Below are 22,081 nucleotides of genomic sequence, written 5' to 3'. Positions count from 1 at the left end.
TGGGACTCATCCAGGGGCCGCCCCTACCGGTGGGGGACCTCCAGAGCTCAAGGCCCAGAGAGGGGAGACCCTGGTCCTTCCCACCGAGGGCGCAGGGAGCAAGGGGAGAAAGGAGGGGGGAGCCATCCCGGTTCCTCATCCTCCCGTTCCGGACACTGGAGGGAGGCGGCTGTGGGAGCTGGGACTTTCCTGAGCAGCAGAAGATTCTGGGAAATCAGAGACAGCTGCGGGGCGGGGCAGACTCCAGGCCTCCCTTCTCCTCCCTCCCCTCAGTCCCTGCTGGCTCCCCCAGCATGCCTTTCTTCCCTCCGCCACCCTCAGACCCTCCTCAAACCTCCTCTTCCCTCCGATCTTTCATCCTCCAACCGCCCCCCCCCCCCCACCACCAACTCTCTCCTCTTCCCTCAGAGCCACTGTCCTCACTTGGTCCTTCTCAGATCTCAGACCTTCTCCCTCGCCCTCAGACCCTCACCTCCTCCCTCAGACTCTCTCCCCTCCCTTAGACAACCTACTTCTCTCTCAGACCTGTCTTTCTCCTTCAGATCCTCCTCCCTCAGACTTGTATCCCTCCTCCATCCTCAGACTCAGAACCCCCAGCGCCCTCTCTCTCAGCCCCTCCAGGCCCCTGTGGGCCGAGCGCAAACACCCCCTTCCCCCTGTCTGGGCCCAGAGTCATTTCTCCACCGGCCGCAAGGGAGTCGGCGAGTGGGAGGGCCTTTGGGCAGCCGTCCAACGCCACTTTCTAGGGTCATCACCTTGACGAGCCCCGCTGCTCCGAGGCTCAGCTGCCCTCTGTAAAGGAGGGCAGTCCTCCCCTGTGTTTGAGAGTCCCGGGAGGTGAGGGCTGGGTAGGCGGGGACCCCAGACTTTCCACCCTAATTCCCTCACCTTTTCCCTTGTAGCCACAACTCTGCGGGCAGGGGGTGACATCAGCCCCATTTTCCAGAAGAACAAACTGAGTCTCCAGAGAAATGACCTGTCTAAGGTCCACTGTCAACAAGGGGGGGAAGTGGGACTTGAACCCAGGTCTTGGCCCCCGATGCTCTCCCATTACAGGCGGCCGAGGGGGAGATCCAGAGAGGCAGAAAGGAGAGAAGAGGGGAAAGGGTAAGGCTTCTGTCAGCCCACGGATGCTCCTCACATCCCAGTTAACGATCCACTGGGGTGGGGCCCCAGTCTTGGGCAAAGTCCCTTTCTGAGAACCGGGGGCCCACACCCATTTTCAGGGTCCCAGGAAGGGGAGACGAGGCGCAGCCAGAGATCGGGAGACAAAAATATGGGACGGGGCTGGAGACAGAGAGAGGGAGGCCAGGGATGGAGATGCAGAGACATGGGGAGACACACAGAACCAGGGAGACCCTGCGAGCCGCCTGGACAGACCCGGGGTGCAGCACCCATTCCCTCGCCCCCTTAGGTCCCCAAAGCCTTCCGCTCCGCCTCCGGTAACTCCGTGACCGACACTCAACCCCGGCGACGGCCCCGCCTCCAGGGAAATCCGGGAAAGCCCCGCGCGACTGGGGCCCCTCCCCGGGGCGGGGAGAAGGGCGGCCGGGGAGGGGTCACGGGAGAAGCCCGCCTCTGCCCTTCCCTCCCCCGCTTACCCGACCCCGCCCAGCCGCCCGCAGCTCCTGCCTGCCTCTGAGTCATTCCCCCAACCAGCCTGGCCTGTTCCCCACCCACCAACCCCGCCCGGGATGGGAGGGGGACGTGGGGCAGAAGGGGAGCCAGACGGCCCCCGACTCCTGGGCCCGGGCTTTGGTCGCCGTGACTCTGGTCTTGCGGCCCTGCGGCTCTTGCTATGTCCCCGTCTCCCTCCTCCTTAGTCTCTCACGACCTCCATGCCCCTTTCGCCACGTCTCTTTCTTTCTCTGTGCATCGAGGATTCCCGGAGCACCCACCCTGTGCCCGGCGGCTCCGGCTGGGTGCAGGGACCCCGCCGGGAAGAGACACGTTCACTGTTTCCCTGCGCTCTCCCCACCGAACACCAGCCCCAGCGAAGTTCAGACCCAAAGCTGAGGAGGCACAAAGGAGGAAACGGCCCACAGAAGGGAAGCGCCTGGTCAAGGTCACCCAGCGAGGAAGTAGGAGTCGGGAATCGATCCCGCGTCTTAGCGACCCCAGGGCCTCAGGGAACTGCCTCCCTGGGGGAGAGGCTGAGAAGCAGACAGCACTCGAGTGCCAGAGAGATGGTGAGGGAAGCAAAGAGACGATAGCGACACAGACACTGAGAACAGAGACACAGAGATAGAGAGACATCTATCCAGACCCGAAAGCCAGAGAGAGAGAGTTACAGACTGAGAGACACAGAGGCCTACAGCCAGAAGGACAAAAACGCCGAGACAGAGCCTGACGCGTGCAGCCGCGGGGGTGGGGACCCCGCAACCCGCGACCCCGCCTTCTTCCCACCCCCCCCGCCCCCCGCCCCCCGCCAAGACCCGGCCGCTCCGGCCGCCGCGGGGCTGGGAGGGGGCGGGCGCGGGGCGCGGCGCGGGCGGGGCGCTCTGCAGGCTGCACCGCGGGACGGCGGGAGCGGCGGCTGGTCCAGGAAACCCCTGGGGCGGACGGGTGGCCCCGGGGGGGCCGGGGGCGGGGAGGCGGGAGGTCGGCACCGCCCGGGCTGACAAAAGTCCCTTCAGTTCAGCCGGCGGCAGGGGAAGTCCCGGCGCTCGGCGCAGCCACCCTCCCGTGCCGCCAACCCAGCCGCACTCCGGCCGCCCGCTCGGCCGCCGTCCCCGGCGGCCCCATGCCCCGATGCCCCGCGGGGACCATGGACGAGGGGCCCGTGGACCTGCGTACCCGGCCCAAGGCCGCCGGACCCCCAGGCGCCGCGCTGCCGCTCCGCAAGCGCCCTCTGCGCGCGCCCTCCCCGGAGCCCGCCGCCCCCCGCGACGCTGCGGGCCCCGTCGTCCCCCCGGATCCCCTCCGCGGAGGCTCAGACACTCCAGCTGTGCCTGCGCCCCCCCACGGCCTGGCCCGGCCAGAAGCAATTTACTACCAGGGTGAGTGGTTTCCGCGGGTCATGGCCGGGTGGGGGCCAGGCAGTGCAAAGGGTCACTACCGGAGCCAGGGGCAGAGCCCCGACGTAATATACGGGGCCTCGGGCAGCTGAGAGACAGAAGCCAAGGTCCCAAGGGCACAGATATGGGGTTCCTGGGGAGCTGGGCGCACAGCCTGAGGTCCCAGGGGTGCAGATATGGGAGCTTCAGGGAGCAGTGCCTTGGGACACAGACATCGGGGTTGTAGGAAGGCTGGGTGTCAGGGGGCCCTGAGGGATAGAGTCCAGGGTCCGAGTGCCACATATAAGGGAGCTAGGAGACAGTGCCCAGCAGTACAGAAATGGGTTCTCAGGGAATAATTATAAACTCTTCAGAACCCAGATATCTAGGGTTATAAGGAATCAGCACTTGGACCCAAGAAACTGGGGTTCTTGGCATCCCGAACTATATGTGGGGTCAAAGGAAGTCAGGGGAACCGAGACTGGGGTTCTAAGGAGACAGATATTAAGGATCCCCGGATGTCAAAATCTCAGGAACCAAGATATCGGGAGATGATGGGAATTAGGAGAACAGCGTTGGAGTTCTGAGCACCCCAATATCTGGGATCACAAGGACCCAAGGAAACCGATCCAGATACCAGGGGTCCTTAAGGAGCCAGCAGGACAGAGATCTGGGGTTCTGAGCACTCAGTTCTGTGTGCTTGCAAGTAATCAGTGTCTTTGCTGGGGTCACAAGGTCAGGTGACCTTAGGGGGCCTGGGTTCAGTCTAAGAATTGGGGGCAGGACTGGGGAGTTCTGGGACTCAAGGATTTAGAGCCAGGAAGAAGGATTCAGGGGTCTCTGAGCAGAAGGCCTCAGGGTGTCAAGGCCTGGTATTAGACATGCAAGGACAAAGAAACTTGGGGTTTCAGGAATGGGAGCCCCCAAGGGCCAGGATATGACAGAGAAGGCCAAAATCCATTTTCCCAATCCTGTCTCCGTCCCTGACCTCCAGGAGGGGGTGGCCCCTCCCACAACTTGGCTCACCTCACGATCTCGGAGTGACCCTCAGAGCTGCGGAGACCCCACGCCTAGTGCCTCCAGACCTTTGCCCAGTTTCTGCACCTTCCACCCCCTCAGAGTACAGCTTCAAGCTGTGCATCAGGAGGCCCGTCACAGCCTTCTCCTTTTTCCCATTCCCCCATGAGAACCCAGGCCTCAGTTTTCCCCATACGTGTGATGGGTGGATATGGATTTGCGTGCTACCACGGTCCCTTCCAATAGTTTGATCTGAACACGTTTCTGGCACCACTCCCTCTCCCCAAACTCTGTACACATTCACCCCACACCCTACATCCAGTGCCTCATCCATCCTTACCTCCCTTAGCCACAAATTCACTCAGCAAACAGGCCCTGAGGTCCCCCTGCTGAGTGATGATGGGGGTTCAGTCCTTAAGGGACTCTCTGCCTAGTGGGAGATGGGGCATCAGACACAAGTAAAGATAAGTGACAGTGAGAGTGTCCAGAGCTGAGGCGGGGGTGGGGGGGGGTAAGCTGCAGGAACCCAGAGGGAGGGATGCGGTAGAAGGGTTTGTCTTGCGCCTTGAGGACTCAGTAGGAGATGCAAAAGGGACCTGGGAAAAAGAGCAGGTGACACACAGGAGCGAAGGCCGGGAGGTGGGGGGTGGGTTGAGGATCCGTGGGCTTGGTCTCACCCGTGTCCTTTCTCTGCCCAGGACCTTTACTCTCCCTGTACCCCTCCCCAACAATGGGCTCCCCCTTTCCTCTGCTGAACCTGCCTACACCCCTGTACCCCATGCTGTGCTCCATGGAACACCCCCTGTCGTCTGACATCGCCATGGCCACCCATGCCGACGAGGATGGAGACACGTGAGTGACAGTCCCCCATTCATGGAGGGCAGTAGGGAGTGGGGAGACCAACCTTCCACCCACCTCACCCACCCACCACAGCACAGGGACACTCAGCGTGGGCCTTCAAGTTACCCTGCACCTGAGTTAGAACCCTGTCTCCACCGCTGTCTGTGTGACTCTGAGCAAGCCCCTTTCCCTCTCTGGGCCTCAGTTTCCTCTTCTGAAAAATGGGCACCCTGAGAGCACTTACCTCCCAGGACTGTTTTTGGAGCAGTGGGCTTCAAATGTTTTATCAAAATCCCAAAATAAGGAAGACATCTCACCGACCGATTTATTATATGAACTATACATGTTAAGCTCCTAGCACTGAGCCTCGCAGATGGACTGTTCAATATGTATTAATCACTGGTATTATTATCGTTATTGCTTTTTACTCAGCCCAGCATATACACGCACATATAAACTTGAAATAAAAATTGCAAGGGCTTCCCTGGTGGCGCAGTGGTTGAGAGTCCGCCTGCCAATGCAGGGGACACGGGTTCGTGTCCCGATCCGGGAAGATCCCACATGCCGTGCGTGGTGCGGTTGGGCCCGTGAGCCATGGCCGCTGAGCCTGTGCGTCCGGAGCCTGTGCTCCGCAACGGGAAAGGCCACAACAGGGACAGGCCTGCGTACCGAAAAAAAAAAAAAAAAAAAAAAATTGCACAGAACAAAACAACACTCACCCTTACGACTTGGGATCTACTTTGGGATTTTCTATTCTAGTCTTATGTCATTGTTTCCTGGTCATAGCCCACTAAGTTAATTTGATGAGCCCTTAAGTTGATTTCCCAAATCTCATGGTTTTATTATCACCTGCCGTTTGAGAGACATGCTTCTGAGCAGCAGGAAGCTGCTGATAAATCCTGCATGGGAGGGCCTAGCACATAGTAAGCACTCATATATACTCGACCACCATGGTTATCGTTATTCTATCGACCTCGGTTTGAATCTCAGCTGGCCACTTTCTCACCCCTCTCTACCTCAGTTTCCCCCTGTAAAAACAGGAAGCGTAAGATGAGGGTCTCTGTGAGGCAGAAATGAAATGATTTCTATAAAGCGATTATCTGGGAATGGGTTTGGGGACTGGAAACTACAGGTGGAGATGGGATGGACAAGCCTATTTCTACAAGGAAAGGGGGGCCTCCACCACTGGCTCCTGGGTGACTTCACATCCTCGAGCCTCAGTTTCCCTGTCTGGAAATCCGGGCTTATAATCACAGTTAGGATTCAGTGCAGTGATGTACATACATACAGTGCATAGAACGGTGGCGGGGGGAGGGGGGGGCGCACAGTAGGTGCTCAGTACATGGGAGCGGCTTTTGGTTGGTGGAACAGAGCTCCCAGGGTTGTCGTGGACAAATCCTTGTGAACCCAAGCAGGAGAAAGTGCCTGCGATATACAGGGCTCGGTAAAGCTAGTTCCCACCCACTCTGGGTACGTCTGGGGTCATCAGTGAAATAGATTTAATTTGTACCTGTCCCCAGGGGTGATTTGTTTGCAGCCTGTGAAAGCAGGGTGCAGAGGCGACCGGGCACACCAGTCTCCAGCCCCACGCCCCAGCCGCCCTCCCCGCCCTCCCCGCTCTCCCCCAAAGCAAACACTTCTGCCTCAGCTGCCTGTTGGGGGAAATCCCTTCCCGCAGAACCTGACCGCAGCCCAGCTGCTTTGCCTCCCCGACGTCAGCACCCGTCACTCACTCGCAGCCTCCCCCTCTCCTGGCGCTCCCTCTAACCTTAACCCCTTCCGCTGGGGCCGAGGCTTTACCGGAATGGGCAGCAGGCGCAGGCCAGGCTGGGGCGGGGGGGGGGGGGACACGCTAGGTCTGGGTCCCCAGAGCAGCAAAGCTACGGTTGGGAGGGCGGACTTCTAGGGATTCAAGGGAGTAAGATCTCAGGGCATTCGGACAACCTCCCCACCCCCCACCCCACCCCACCCCCGCCACCAAGAAGTCGGGAGGCACTGGGGAGATGGAAGTCTGCGTCTCCAAGAGAGGGGGGAACGCGTTCTGAGTCCCAGAGAGCAGAGGTTGGGGTACTGCATTCCGTGACCCCTGAGCGGGTAAGGAGCAGGGGGCAGGGCAGCTAGCTTGGCGATCTAGAACTCGGAGGGAAGGGGAAAGTCCGTATCCGCAAAGAGTTAGGGCACCGTATTCCCGGGTTCCAAGAGATCTTGGGGATGGATGCCAGGATGTGGGGGTTAGGGAGCCAGCTGGAGTCGGAGCCCTGGAGGGTGGAGTTCCAGAGGGGTCCCCTGGCTGGAGAAGTTGGGGCCCTTACCCGCAGGGTAACTAAATCGCTTTGGATTAGGCTCCCCTGTCCGCCCTATTCGAGGATGGAAGTTGGGGTGTCCGGGTGGCCGGGGTAGATCCCCGACGGGACAGGCTTCCCTCCCCCGGGAGCAGGAAGCCGAGCCCCGCCCAGCAGACCTGTTACTGGAAGTCCGAGGGCTGGGCCGCCCCTCCCGTCCCCACTTCCTCCAGCCCCGCCCCACCCCCTGCGGCCCGCGCGTTTATGGGAACTCAGGCCTGGACGGTTTCTCTGAAATAATTTTCTCCCTCAGCCCTCATTTAACCCCTCCTGCCCCGAAGGGGACCCAGGCCGGGCATCCTGGGAGATGCAGGGAGGGGAGGGAGCCCTTCCCCAGGGGGCCCTGGCCCAGGTCCTACCCCTCCCCCAAGATTTCTTTTTAAATTTGGCTTTCTCGGCTCAGGATCCAGGTTCAGCGTTACACCTGCATAATCTCCTCCTGGGAGATGGGCGTTCTTGTAGGCTATACGTTACGGAGGAGAAACCCGAGGCTGTAAAGGGCCACCTAGCCGCACAGCCAGAGAGACTGGTAACGCAATTTGCAACCCTGGCCTACTCAGCCCCGGCAAAGCCCCCAGGGCTGCAGGATTTCTCTGCCTCCAGTACCTAGGGAGCTGGATTCTGGATGCAGATTCCGCAACTGGGGAGAGCGGCTGTTCACCTCTCTTAGCCACGCCCTGGTTTGTCAGCAAGCAGTGGTGGGTGAGAAAGAAGAAGTCGCTCTAGAAAATGGCCTTTAAAGAAAGGTTGTAGGGACTGTGTACCTCCAGTCAGCCTTGTGCCCTCAGCGCTAATGTCCCCCACCCCATACATTCGCCCCAGATTGCTCTCAGCTCTAAATGGCTCTTCCAGGTTGGGGACCCTGGGAAGTTGGCAGGAAGTTTATTGAAAAGTGTTATCCAGATCAATGCCTTACAGAGATGGAGGAAGCAGGACTGGGCCGAGGGAGAATTTGAGCTGCTACGTAGTTTCATCAGGGCCTCAGTTATCCCACAGGGAATGTTGCAGCTGGAGTGGCCTTCAGAGTTGGGGCCAGAAGCGCAGGCCTTCGACGTCCACACGGACCAGTCATTGGATGCCATTGGGTGGCATCTACCCACCTCACCCCCATGACCTGAGCCAGCAGCTCTTTTCAGCGGAGGGTAATTCCCAGAGAGAGCTGAGCGCTGACAACCTTCCCAGAAGCTGAGGGAATGAGTCCTTCAGTCCAGAAGGGGGGCGGACCTGGGTTGCGCAGTCCGGCTTCCCAAACAGTGACTAGTTTGTCCCACCTCCCTTCTGGGCAGAACTTCCTCCACATACATACTCTTGGGATGGAGGCTGACCGTGATCTCCAGTCACCACCGGTGGAGACCTTGATGGTATCGAGTTCATCCACGCCCATTCCACAGATGAGAAAACTGGCCTGGAGTGGGGTGGGAATGTGGTTACCAGCTTCAAGGATGGCCAGGGATCGTTGAGGGGGACTCATCTATTCAGAGCGTGTTTGTGGAGCACCTGCTCAGCACCAGCCACTGTCCCAGGCACTGGGCAGTGATGGAAGCACACCAGACACTCCACCCTGGTGGAGTTGACCTTCTACGGGGGAGATTCAGACAGGAAACAAGTACAGTGTACCATGTCAGGTGATGAACTGGAGGAAAATAAAGCCGGGGGAGGGGGAGGGAGCCGCTGCTGTACTGTTTTTGCAGAGGCCCAAATGAGGGGAGCTAGCCCTGCAGGTATGGGGGGAAGACTCTTCCCAGCAGAGCGAACAGCCAGTGCAAAGGCCTAGGAGGCAAGCATGCTTGGTATGTTTGAGGAACACCAAGCAGGCTAGTGGCCAGAGTGGGCTGAGGAGAGTGGACAGAGATGATATCAAAAGGAATTGAAGGGCTTCCCTGGTGGCGCAGTGGTTGAGAATCCGCCTGCCGATGCAGGGGACACGGGTTCGTGCCCCGGTCTGGGAGGATCCCACATACCGCGGAGCGGCTGGGCCCATGAGCCATGGCCACTGAGCCTGCGCGTCCGGAGCCTGTGCTCCACAAGGGGAGAGGCCACAACAGTGAGAGGCCCGCGTACCACAAAAAAAAAAAAAAAAAAAAAGGAATTGAAGAGCAGGAGGCAAGATCAAACAGGGCCTGTGGGCCATGGTGAGGACTTTACTCTGAGGATTCTGTGCAGAAAAGGGGCGTGACCTGACTTAGGTTCTAAAAGGGTCCCTCTGGCTGCTATGTGAGGGACAGACAATAGATCAGGATGGAAGCAGGGAGGCCAGCGAGGAGGGGACAGTCCAGGAGGGGAGATGGTGGTGCCTGACAGGATGGAGGGAGTGGGGGTGGGGAGCAGTGGTTGGATTCTAGAGACACTTCTAAAGTATCCTGCACATTTTGGAGTTAGCACTGCTAAGAGTATGGGGGTGAGAGGTGACCAGCCTCTAATGCCTGTGATCCTCCACCCCCAGGCCACTCCACATTGCGGTGGTGCAGGGCAATCTACCAGCTGTGCATCGGCTAGTCAACCTCTTCCAGCATGGCGGCCGGGAGCTGGATATCTACAACAACCTCCGGCAGGTGAGGCTGGGGGCCTGGGGGCCTGGATCTAATGGAAGAGGGGTCTGGGAACCCGGACTCCTGTTTCCTACGGGAAGAAGAGCTGGGGGGCCCTGACTCTTGAATCTGAGGGAGGAGGTGCTCCAAATTTCTGGTTCCTGCCTAAGACTACAGCTGGGGGTCAGGACTCGGGAATTCTGAGGAAGGTAGGACTGGGACGTAGGGCAGGGAACGGGTCCCTCACGGTCTCTGTTCCCCAGACACCGCTACACCTGGCTGTGATCACCACTTTGCCGTCTGTGGTCCGGCTCCTGGTGATGGCCGGTGCCAGCCCCATGGCACTGGACCGCCACGGCCAGACGGCAGCCCACCTAGCTTGCGAGCACCGCAGTCCGGCCTGCCTGCGGGCCCTGCTGGACAGCACGGGCGGGGGCACCATGGACCTGGAGGCCCGCAATTACGACGGTGAGCATATACCCGGGCGCGGGGTGGGGCTGTCCGGCAGGACCTGGAGTCCTTCTGAGGCTGCAAAGCCCCAGGCCCAGGTTTAACTGAGTCTCCCTCTCCTTCAGGGCTCACCGCCCTGCACGTGGCCGTGAACACCGAGTGCCAAGAAGCGGTGCTGCTCTTGCTGGAGCACGGCGCGGACATCGACGCTGTGGTGAGCGCGATTGGGCCGGAGGAGGGGCCAAGAGGAGCAGAGAGGGGCGGGGCCAACGGGGCGGGGCTTGGGTGGGAGAGAGCCCGAGTGGGTGGGGTGGGGCTTGAAGAATCTAAGGGGATTGAGATGCTGGACCAAGCGGTTAGGATGCGGGCCGCCGGCTGTTTGGGCAGTGCTAGGAGACGCTTAAAACCTTCCCTCCCTGCCGCAGGACATTAAGAGTGGCCGCTCCCCACTCATCCACGCCGTGGAAAACAACAGCCTTAGCATGGTGCAGCTGCTGCTACAGGTGGGTAAGGCCCCTGCCCGTGGCCTCTCGCCCACCCTTTCCTCTGACACCAACCGGCTGTCGCCCCATCCCTGCCACCGACGCCGCCTTCCAGTTCTGGCTCTTGCTCTTACTGCGCTTCCAGCCCCGACCTTTCCTTCGAGGGCTCGTTCTGTCAACCCTAGGACTTCACCCCTCCAGGCTATGAACTAGTCCCGGGTCTTCTCCCATCCCTCCTCCGGCCCCCAAACGTCCCAGGCCCCAACCAGCTAGAGTCTTGCCGACCCTGCTGCCTTCCGGCTTTGGCCCTGTCTCCGCGCTGTCCTTCCGCCCCGACTCCGTCCACGATCAGGCCCAGACTCTGGACCCTTCCCTTCTCTGACTCCGCCCCTGCTTTGGGCGGGGCTGCCGAGTCCAGCTCCGGTAGATTCGGCGCCGCCCCTCCAATCCCGCCCTGTCCCGCCTTTGTTTCCAACTTCTACCCTTCCATCACCTCACCCCGATCTGGCCCCGCCCCAGGTTGTGATTCCCACCTTCACACCCGGCCCCGCCCCTCACTGTGGCCCCGCCCCTGGGTTCCGCCCCCCCTCCACCGGGACCTGGCGGTGGTCCTGACCCGCGCCTCCTCCTCCGCAGCACGGCGCCAACGTGAACGCGCAGATGTACTCGGGCAGCTCGGCGCTGCACTCGGCGTCAGGCCGCGGGCTCCTCCCGCTCGTGCGCACGCTGGTCCGCAGCGGCGCCGACAGCGGCCTCAAGAACTGCCACAACGACACGCCGCTCATGGTGGCGCGCAGCCGCCGGGTGAGTGAGTGTGCGCGCTGGTGGCGGCGGGGGTTACAGGGGTTGCAGGGGTGTCTGTGCCCGAGCGCCGGTCCGCGCGGATGACAGGTGAGTGGGCACGTGCGTGCAGGGGATGCGGCGGTGGGCGTGTGCGCGTCTGTGCCAGGGCTTGGAGGCGAGCCGGTGAGCCTGAGGGCGTGGGTGTGAGTTCTAGACAAAGGAGTGACTGAGGCACAAAGAAAGGAAGTGACTTGTCCCCCTGCACGTACTGAGAAAGAGGCGGTGCTCCCTGAGCTAGGAGACCCCGTGAGCTAGGAGAGATGGAGAGAGGCAGGACTGTGTGGGTAGGGGTGGCCTGGTGAGGACACCCCGCCCCATCGCCCCACAGGTCATCGACATCCTGAGAGGGAAGGCCACACGGCCTGCTCCTGCATGCCAGCCAGAGCCCTCCCCTGACCGGAGTGCCACCACCTCCCCTGAGAGCAGCAGCCGCCTCAGCTCCAATGGTGAGAAACCGGCTCCCAACTTCCAGCAGCCCAGCTCCGCCCTCCCTCAGAACCCAGGAGTGGGGGTCCCCAGCCCCCTTCTCCCTGGATCCAGCTTCTCGCTGCCCTCACCGCTCCTCTCTCTTCTCTTCCCACAGGTCTTCTGTCAGCATCACCACCCTCGTCGCCCTCCCAGTCTCCCCCCAAGGAACCCCCTGGATTCCCCATGGTTCCCCCCAATTTTTTCCTTCCTGCCTCATCTCCACCGACCTTCCTGCCCTATGCCGGGGTCCTCCGAGCCCCTGGCCGGCCGGTGCCCCCCTCCCCAGCTCCAGGAGGTAGCTGAGAGGGATGGGGGGGCAGATCTCGGACTCATGAGGAGGGACCTCACTGCCCTATGGGGTCAGCCCTCCTGGAAACTGTGAAGATCTCTCTGCCCCCCCCCCCAATCTTCTGGACCAGGATTTGCACAGAGGCACATATATTTACCTGTAACCGCCCCCCTCTTCTCAGCACGGATATTCCCCCATCTCGTCCCCACCCCCAGCCCGGGACTCTTACTCTATTATTTTCAGGCATCGGTCTCCCATCTGGAACTTCACCCAATCGTGCATTCCCTTCTCCTCCCCCAGAGCTGGTGGAACCAAGGAACAGCCCTCCCCTCTGGCCTTTACCCAGTTCAGTAAGGAGGGAGAGATGGGCTGTAGCCAGGCACTGATATCAATGTAAATTATTAGGCTTTTTGGTTGGATTTCTTTTGTAATAAACTATTTTTGTACCGTATCCCTGGCTCTGCTAGGCCTCTTTCATGAGGAGGTCTGGAGGAAGAGTGTGTGTGTGTGTGTGTGTGTGTGTGTGTGTGTGTGTGTGTGTGTGTGTGTGCGTGCGCGCGCGGCCACCTGGGTGCTGTATCCAGCTGACTGCATGTGAGTCTCAGACTGACAGCGACATGTGTGGGCGACTCCAGGACTTACGGTGTGTTGTAAATGTTCTGTCATTGTGTCACTGTGCCATTGTTTCTGGGGATGACGTGAAGTGTGACATCTTTCCAGAGGACTCTGTTGGGTTCCATAGTGACCTTAGGTGTGTGCGTGTGTGTGCATGTGTGCTTCTGAAGGATTCTGCGGTTTGTGGGTCCCCGTGGTACAGCTGACTGTTGCGTACCTGTGGTCAACTGTTGATGCCAGGTGCCTCTGGGTCTCCGTGCGTGTAGCATTTGTGAGTGTTCCTGACACTGAGACCTGCGGTCAGCCTGTGACTGTTTCTATGTGACTGCCTCGCTTGGTGTGTCACATTTTATTCAGTGGCTCCAGGGCCCCCCTGACATACATATATATTTTTGACTGTCTGGACGCATCTCTTATGAATCAGTCAGGGTTTGCACTCATTTCCTGTTACCACTGTAACAAAACACCACAAATTCAGCAGCTTAAAACAACACAGATTCATCCTCTTATAGTTCTGGAGGTCAGAAGTCCAAAATCAACTTGACTGGCCCAAAGTCAAAGTGTCAGCAGAGCTGGTTCCTTCTGGAAGCTCTAGAGGAGAATCTGGTCCCTTGCACTGTCCAGCTCCCGGAGGCCGCCTGCATTCCTTGACTCATGGCCCCTTCCTTGTATCACAGCACCTTCTTGCTTCTATCTGTACATCTACTCTGATCTCCTGTTTCCCTCTTAGGAGGACCCTGTGATTCCCCCAGCTTCCCCCCAGATAATCTCCCCATCTCAAGACCCTTAACTTCCTCACATCTGCCAAATCCCTTTTGCCATATGAAGTAACATTCACAGAGTTCCAGGGGTTAGGATGTAAATATCATCGGCGTCTTTATTCGATCAGAGAAGCAACATCACTAGGCAGTGGGTATATGGGTACGTGATTTGTTACAGGGATTTGCCCGTTGGGAAGGGAAGGTGGATGTACCATGGTGGGGGGCAAGGACAAGCTGGAACCCCAAGAAAGGGCTGGACCCCATGTCAGCCCCCAGTGCCTCCAGCCTTGGAGAAAGGGGCGTCCTTTGGGAGAAGCTCGCAACCTTTGTCCTATTCTATTGGTTTTCTTGAGTGACCATGTGTTTGTGTTTCCGAGTGATGCTGAGTGTGGGTTTTTCAGTCTGGGGGGCCCTCCTTGGGCCTCTGGGTCTTTGTATGTCTTGGTGATTGTGAACATTTCTGCTGCGGTGACTCCACAACATGCTGTGTATCTGTGGGACCCTCTGCCTTAATGTCTTCCTAGGAGACACTGTTGGGTCTAGGCTAGGGGTGTGGTGTGTGTATGTGTGTGTGTGTGTGTGTGTGTGTGTACTCACACGCACACACATCCATGCACACGCACTTCTGGGGCAGCTCTCACTGGGTAGCCCATGTTCACATGGCCCTCCTGACTTAGGTGGCCATGCGTCTTTGTGTGTGTGTTTGTGACCACGTGCCAGTGCTTTTGATGCTGCCTCTGGGCTATGGTGTCCCTAGAGCTGCCTGATGTGGAAGACATGTTGGTTTCCTAGGGCTGCTGTAACAAATGGCCACAAACTAGATGGCTTAAAATGAATTTATTCTCTCACAACTCGGGAAGGCAGAAGTTCAAAATCAAGGTGTCAGCAGGGCCACACTCCCTCCAAAGGCTCTAGGGGAGGATCCTTCCCTGCCTCTTCCAGCTTCTGGTGGCTGCTGGCATTCCTTGCCTTGTGGCTTCATGTCTCCAATCTCTGCCTCCATCTTCACGTGGCTTCCTCTGCTGTGTGTCTGTGTCTTCTCTTCTGGCTCTTATAAGGACAATTGTCATTGGGTTTAGCCCTAAACCCACCCGGGTAATCCAGGATGATCTCATCTTGAGATCCTAACCTTGAGTGCATCTGCAAAGACCCTTTTTCCAAATAAGGTCACATTTAAAGGTTCTGGGGGGTTAGGATGGGGACATATCTTTGTGGGAGGCCACCGCTCAACCCACTACAGAGGGTGACTGTTGGGCCCTGAAAGCAGCTGTGTGTGAGAACCTCCCACGTGATAATCCCACCACATGAGCAAGGTCATGTGCAATGACTGTCTCTCCAGTAGACTGTGAACCCTGGGAGGACAGTTTCCTCCTGCTGCCCTACCCACAGCAGCCAGCACACTGCCTGGCGTGGCGCAGACCCCTGAGAAGTGATGGTAGAATGGGTGAGCCTCACCCACTCCCCACTGCATTATGGTGTCTGAGATTCTTTGTGGCTGTGTCTGGTCCCCTGTCACACTGTGTGACCAATTTGGGAGCAAATATTGGCAACCATGTATTGACCATGATGGCACCCATACTCCGGATGAGAAAACTGAGACTCAGAGAGAGCAAGTTGCCCGTCCAAGGCCAGGTCTCCTGCCTCCTAAACCCACGCTCATAGGCACTGGGCCCTCTTGACTCACAGGAAGGTTGTGTGTGGTTATGCCTATTATTCTGTGTGTGCACATGCATGTGTGTGTGGAAAGGGTGCAAGATAACAGGTGGTGCGTCGTTGAGAGCACAGGCCCCGGAGTTAGAACTGAGTTCGAGTCCAGCCCTTCCGTTCCCTAGCCACGTGACCTTGATCAGGTGACTTCAGGCCCTGCGCCTCCATTTCCGCATCTGTAAAATGGGGATCATGCCCACATCTGAGGGCTGATGGGTCGATGAGGATTTGATGAGAGTGTAGGTGCCAGCCCCGTCACCAGCCTGGAGTGCGTGTCAAGATCTCCTTGTATCTGTGGGTCAAGACTGGAGGTGATGTGCCTCTTTGTGTGTGAGAAACTATCCCCGGGTTCAAAAGCTGAACCCGGCCCTGACCTTGGTAACTTACTTCTCTAAAACAAAGGATCTGGCTTGTCCACACATGGAAACCCCCTCTCAGCTTCCTGACCTTGGGACTGGGCACATGTCCTTCCACACCCAGCCCCCTTCCCCTGAAGAAAGACTCCAAGGAGAGGGGAGAAGGGCTATACAGAGGGTCTCCAGTCCCCCCCCCACCAGCCTTCCCAGAATTAAACACCCCCCTTAACCACCACCACCAAGAACTGTTCTCCTGTGAAAGTCCTACCATTCTAGAACCAGAAGTCATACTTTCAATGCATTTCTCCGGGGGCCCAGTCCCTGTTGCAAAGTTTCACTTGTTATCATCACCCTGAGTAAACCCAGATGCTCAGAGAATATCTCTTCCAAGCGCTTGCATGAAATCTGCCAAATCTTAAATGTGGGTGCTGTCCCCCCAAAATACTTTTACATAAGAACTGAACAGAACACATCTGCTGGTTCAGTGTGTGAGCAGACCCTCAAGTCAGCCACTCCTCCATTTTACAGAAAGGGAAACTGAGGCCCAGAAAGGGGAGACACTGATCTGGTGAATAGGTGAGTCCGGGATTCCACAATTCCCCTTCACCAAGCAAAGGAATTCATCACCAAGAATGTGACAACCAGCATCGTGTACCTTCTGATACCGTGCACTGAGGAGGACACAGCATCACTTTAATAATATTCCTGCAACCAGGATCTGATCACAAGGAAATGTCAGACAAACCCAAATCTAGACATCTTACCAAAGAGCTAAGAAGTGGCCTGTGATTTATCGAAAACGTCAACTTCATGAAACACAAAGATAGGCTGAGCGGTTGTACCAGGCTGAAGGACAATATAAAGATAACAAAACTAAGGCTTCCCTGGTGGCGCAGTGGTTGAGAGTCCGCCTGCCGATGCAGGGGACACGGGTTCGTGCTCCGGTCCGGGAAGATCCCACGTGCCGCGGAGCGGCTGGGCCCGTGAGCCATGGCCGCTGCGCCTGCACGTCCAGAGCCTGTGCTCCGCAACGGGAGAGGCCACAGCAGTGAGAGACCGCGTACCTCAAAACAACAACAACAACAACAACAAAAAGATATCAAAACTAAATGCAGGGCTTCCCTAGTGGCGCAGTGGCTAAGAATCAGCCTGCCAGTGCAGGGAACACGGGTTTGAGCCCTGGTCCGGGAAGATCCCACGTGCCATGGAGCAACTAAGCCCGTGTGCCACAACTACTGAGCCCACATTCTAGAGCCCGAGAGCCACAGCTGCTGAAGCCTACGCGCCTAGAGCCCGTGCTCCACAACAGGAGAAGCTACCACAAAGAGAAGCCCGCACTCAGCAACAAAGACCCAATGTAGCCAAAAATAAATAAACTAAATTTAAAACAAAAAACCTAAATGCAACACATGATCTCAGATTGGATCCTGGACTGGAAAAAATGGTTTGCTATGAAGGATAATTTGGGGACAACTGGCGATTTGAATCTGTCCTGCTTTTGATAACCGTACTGTGACTGTGTAAGAGAATGTTCTTAGATGTGGAGATACACATTGGAGTGTTTAGGAGCAAAGAGGTAAAATGTCTGAAACTTACTCTCAAATGGTTCGAGGGAGGGGGAGAGCAAATAATAAAGTAAATTGACAAATTGTTAACAATCGATGAGTCTGGGTAAAGGGTATACAAGAAACCTTTGTCCTCTTCTTGCAACTTTTTTATAAGTTTAAAATGATTTCAAAAAAGAAAACGGTTGCAAATTAAAAGTCATGGTTTTAAGGCTCTGTGTTTCTAAGAGGATTGATGTCTGTGCATGCATCTGTGCTCAGAGCTTGGGGAGCTGGGAGTGTGAATTTGCTGCTTCAGACTCTGCTTTGGGGTGTGACATGGGCTTTAGGGTGTGTTAAGGTCTCGGGGTGCGGCCAGGGCCTTGAGGGTGTGGGCAGTGTTTCAGAAGCGTGGCCTGGATGAAAGGCAGGCCATATCCTGGGGTGTGGTCAGAACCTTGGGGCGTGGCCAGATTCTCGGAGGTGTGGCCAGGCTCTGCGGTCAGGGCCTGAGAAACTCAGTTCCCAAGGGAGGAGGTAAATCTGTGCTTGGCGCGCCCTCTTGTGGCTACCCTGGGGTCCGGCCTCCACTTTTTAAAAGTTTTATTAAATATTAATGTATATAGCTTACAATTCAACTATTTAAAGTGTACAATTCAGTGGTTTTAGTGAATTCAGAGAATTGTGAAATCATCACCACAATCAATTTTAAAACATTTCTTCATCCCCAAAAGAACCCCCCTGCCCATTAGTAGTCACTCCCTATTTCCCCCAACCCCCTTCCTTCAGCCCTAGGCAATCCCTAATGTTCTTTCTGTCTCCATAGATTTGCCTATTCTGGACATTTTATATAAACTGAGTCGTACAATATGTGGTCTTTTGCGACTGGCTTTTTTTTTTTTTTTTTTTTTTTTGCGGTATGCGGGCCTCTCACTGCTGTGGCCTCTCCCGTTGCGGAGCACAGGCTCCGGACGCGCAGGCTCAGCGGCCACGGCTCACGGGCCCAGCCGCTGCACGGCATGTGGGATCTTCCCGGACCGGGGCACGAACCCGTGTCCCCTGCATTGGCAGGTGGATTCCCAACCACTGCGCCACCAGGGAAGCCCGCGACTGGCTTCTTTTACTTTAGCATAATGCTTTTGAGGTATCAATATTTCACTCCTTTTAATGGCCAAATGATATTCCATTATATGGGAATACGGCGTTTAATTTACCCATTTATCCATTGTCATTTGACGGACATTTAAGTTGTTTCCACAAATCTTTGTGTGGATATATATATATATATTTGTTTTTTGTTTGTTTGTTTGTTTTGGGTTTTGTGTGGTACGCGGGCCTCTCACTGTTGTGGCCTCTCCCGTTGCGGAGCACAGGCTCCGGACGCGCAGGCTCAGCGGCCACGGCTCACGGGCCCGGCTGCTCCGCGGCATGTGGGATCTTCCGGAACCGGGGCACGAACCCGTGTCCCCTGCATCGGCAGGCAGACTCAACCTCTGCGCCACCAGGGAAGCCGCTGGATATATGTTTTTAATTCTCTGTGATATATATACATAGGCATGGAATTCCAGGATCATACAATGACTCTATGTTTAACATTTTAAGGAGCTACCAAACTGTTTTCCAAAGCAGCTGCACCATTTTTCATCCCCACCAGCACTGACTGAGGGTTGCAGTTTCTCCACAGCCTCTCCAATACTTATTATTGTCTGTCTTTTTTATTATAGCCTTCCTGGCAGGTGTGAAGTGGGATGTCCTTGTGGTTTGGATTTTCATTTCCCTAACTGTTAATGATTTTTCAGTATCTTTTCTTATCATCCACTGATTTTTTAAAATAAATTTATTTATTTTATTTACTTTGTTTTGGCTGCGTTGGGTCTTCGTTGCTGCGGGTGGGCTTTCTCTAGCTGAAGTGAGCGCGGGCTACTCTTCTTTGCGGTGCGTGGGCTTCTCATTGCGGTGGCTTCTCTTCTTGCAGAGCACGGGCCCTGGAGCGCAGGCTCAGTAGTTGTGGCGCACGGGCTTAGTTGCTCCGTGGCATGTGGGATCTTCCCGGACCAGGGCTCGAACCCATGTCCCCTGAATTGGCAGGCAGATTCTTAACCACTGCGCCTCCAGGGAAGCCCTCATCCGCTGCTTTTGTATCCACTTTGCTCTTAACCAGTTTGCCATATTTGACCCAGTTTTTTTAATTAAAGCGTTAACGATATCGTAGTCCCATTGTATCCTCAGAGTCCATCTTTTGCCTTCGACATGTCCTGCCTTTAATGCTCAACTTACCACTCATGGTTTCATACTATTATCACGTACGATGCATCCCCCAATAATACAGAGCATTGGTTTTGCAGGTTTTCTTTTCTTTTCTTTATTTTTTGGCCACGCCATGCAGCTTGTGGGAGCTTAGTTCCCTGACCAGGGATTGAACCCGTGTCCTCGGCAGTGAGAGAACAGAGTCCTAACTACTGGACCGCTACGGAATTCCCTTTGCAGGTTTTCTTACCTGGTATAAACAACATTGTGTTGTACTAATCCTTCTGCACTTGCTTTTTTTTTTTTTTTTTTTTTTTAAACTCATTGTATTAATTTCCTGTTGCTGCTGTAACAAAGGACCACAAACTCAGTGGCTTAAAACAACAAACTTATTCTCTTAAAATTCTGGGGACTAGGAGCCCCAAACCAATGTGCTGGCAGGGCTATGTTCTCTCTGAAGGCTCTAGGGGAGGGTCCTTCCTTGCCCCTTCCTAGCTTCGGGTGTTTCCCAGTAATCCTTGGCTTCTAAATGCATCACTCAAATCTCTGCCTCCGTCGTCACATGGCTTTCTCCCTTTGGGTATACCTGTGTCTGTGTCCAAATTTCCAGTCATATTGGATTTAGGGCCCACCCTAATTCAGTATGACCTCATCTTAACTCGGTTACACCTACAAAAACGCTATTTCTGGGCTTCCCTGGTGGCGCAGTGGTTAAGAATCCTCTTGCCTATGTAGGGGACACGGGTTCGAGCCCTGGTCGGGGAAGATCCCACATGCTGCGGAGCAACAAATCCCGTGCGCCACAACTACTGAGCCTGCGCTCTAGAGCCCCCGAGCCACAACTACTGAAGCCCGCGCGCCTAGAGCCCGTGCTCCTCAACAAGAGAAGTCACCGCAATGAGAAGCCCGTGAACCACAACGAAGAGTAGCCCCTGCTCACCACAACTAGAGAAGGCCTGCTCACAGCAACGAAGACCCAACACAGCCAAAAATAAATAAATAAAATAAATTAATTTTTTTAAATTAAAAATACACTTTCTAAATAAGGTCACATTCATAGGTTCCAGTGGACACAAATGGGGGAGGGGTACTATTCAACACAGTACACTCGTCATTACGTTTTTTACGACTCAGGTTGTTGGAATGTGTGTCCAGTTCATTCACTTGAACTGCTCTGTGGGAGTCCTTTGTGAACCGATACCACAATGTATTCACTGCTTCTGATGATTTCCAGTTTTCTCCATTTCCGACAAGGCTGCAATTAACATCCCTGAACACGTCTCTTGGAGTTTCTTAGGGCAGTATTTTACAACCTGCCCAACAAGATCCATTAGTGGGTTGTGAAATCAATTTCGTGGGTTGCAAACACAATTTTCCCTTTGATGAAATTAAATTAAATTGAATAGAAGATACGAGAGCGCATGCACATAGTCGGGGTAAGGATTGCCCTGTGAAAACTGTTTGTTTCAGGCGTATAACGTCCCAATGTGAGCAAAAGTGTTTACAAGTCACGGCTCTGAAGGAGGTAGCTGGCAATGGACTTGCCCTGCCAAGGCTTTGATGGATCCTGTCAAGTTATTCTCCAACCTAAGTTGTCCGTTTACACTTCCATCAGCTCCTGGTCAACACTTGGTATAATCAAAACTGAATTTTTGCCAGGTCAGTGGGTTTTCATCCTGTTTCGCGGAGGTGGAAACTGAGGTTCAGAGGGCGCAGAAACGCAAGGAGCTGGGAGGCAGACCCCTCCATCCTTACCGGCAAAGCCCCGGTCTTCGCTTAGTCTGAGATGTAAATTCGAAGATTCCACAAGTTAAGGATTCTCGGGTTCTGAGAGATGGGGGATGGGGGCTGAGGAGGAGAGTGGGGTGCAACGAGAGCCTCATCTCTCATCCTCATCCTTCTCCCCCTCCTACCTCAAAGAGTTTTTGAGAATTCAGTGAGAAAATGTAAAGCCTGACACACAAGGACCAACAGAGAGTAAATGTTTAATAAATGTTAGCTATTACTATTATTTTCTGATTGGAAATTCTCTAGGTATGTGCATATTTGTAATCAGAACTTGACCAGTCTCCAGGCCTGGGCGTGGCCAGGACGCCCAGGGGCGTGGCCTGGATGCCTTGGGGGCGGAGGGACGGTCCGGCCCACAACGCCCCCGCGCCGTGGCCGCCCAGCGCACAGCCCAGGCTGGGGAGAAGCTACAGGTGGCGCAGGTTGGGGAGGGAACCACGTCTCTCCAGCCCTGCACTGAGCAGCCGCGCCTGGGCCTCCGCATTCATGAACCCCATCTTCCCGCCTCATCCCCTGAGGACCCAGAAGCCCCCACCTCCTTTGGAAATCTGGGTGTCTCAACTCCAGCCCGATTTCTCGCAGGCCCCTGCTGTGGGGACCCAGGAATTATGTCACCAAATTCCTGCTCCCTCAGACACCCTTCTCCCAACTCCTGCTCTTAGCGGACCCACGGGTCTGGGCACGCTGTGTTCCTTCTCAGGGACAGAGGGCTCACTCACACTATTTCCCTAACATTTCCTCCTAGAAAGTTCAGCTCTCTGACCTTTAATCCCATGCCACGACCCATGACCCAAACTTTGAGCCGCGA

General features: G+C 55.9%; 1 protein-coding gene across 3 annotated transcripts; it reads left to right on the top strand.

The window, feature by feature from the left end:
* Window positions 1–2,651: 2,651 nt before the first annotated feature.
* BCL3 (BCL3 transcription coactivator) lies at window positions 2,652–12,706 on the top strand. 3 transcript variants are annotated; one of them, XR_010837688.1, is made up of 9 exons: window positions 2,652–2,999; window positions 4,712–4,865; window positions 9,639–9,747; window positions 9,987–10,191; window positions 10,299–10,387; window positions 10,599–10,676; window positions 11,292–11,546; window positions 11,827–11,944; window positions 12,082–12,706. XR_010837688.1 is itself a non-coding variant. In XM_059044554.2 (9 exons), the coding sequence occupies exons 1-9, from the start codon at window positions 2,744–2,746 to the stop codon at window positions 12,267–12,269; spliced, it is 1,365 nt and encodes a 454-aa protein (XP_058900537.1). In that variant the 5' UTR covers window positions 2,652–2,743; the 3' UTR covers window positions 12,270–12,706. The 3 variants fall into 3 exon arrangements, 2 of the variants coding, with proteins under 2 accessions (XP_058900537.1, XP_058900536.1); XM_059044554.2 differs by having other exon boundaries at window positions 11,292–11,459; XM_059044553.2 differs by having other exon boundaries at window positions 11,292–11,459; window positions 11,827–12,706.
* The last annotated feature ends 9,375 nt before the right edge of the window (window positions 12,707–22,081 follow it).

Source organism: Kogia breviceps, chromosome 18, assembly GCF_026419965.1.
Source record: "Kogia breviceps isolate mKogBre1 chromosome 18, mKogBre1 haplotype 1, whole genome shotgun sequence".
Classification (NCBI taxonomy): domain Eukaryota; kingdom Metazoa; phylum Chordata; class Mammalia; order Artiodactyla; family Physeteridae; genus Kogia; species Kogia breviceps.
The sequence above is the reverse complement of the archived record's forward strand: the minus strand, read 5'-3'. Positions and strand labels throughout refer to the sequence as shown.

Coding starts and splice junctions, on each gene's coding strand:
- BCL3 (XM_059044553.2), top strand. CDS start 2,744: ATGCCCCGATGCCCCGCGGGGACCATGGACGAGGGGCCCGTGGACCTG. Junction 10,192..10,298: donor GGAGGCCCGCAATTACGACG/GTGAGCATATAC, acceptor CCTCTCCTTCAG/GGCTCACCGCCCTGCACGTG. Junction 10,677..11,291: donor TGGTGCAGCTGCTGCTACAG/GTGGGTAAGGCC, acceptor CCTCCTCCGCAG/CACGGCGCCAACGTGAACGC.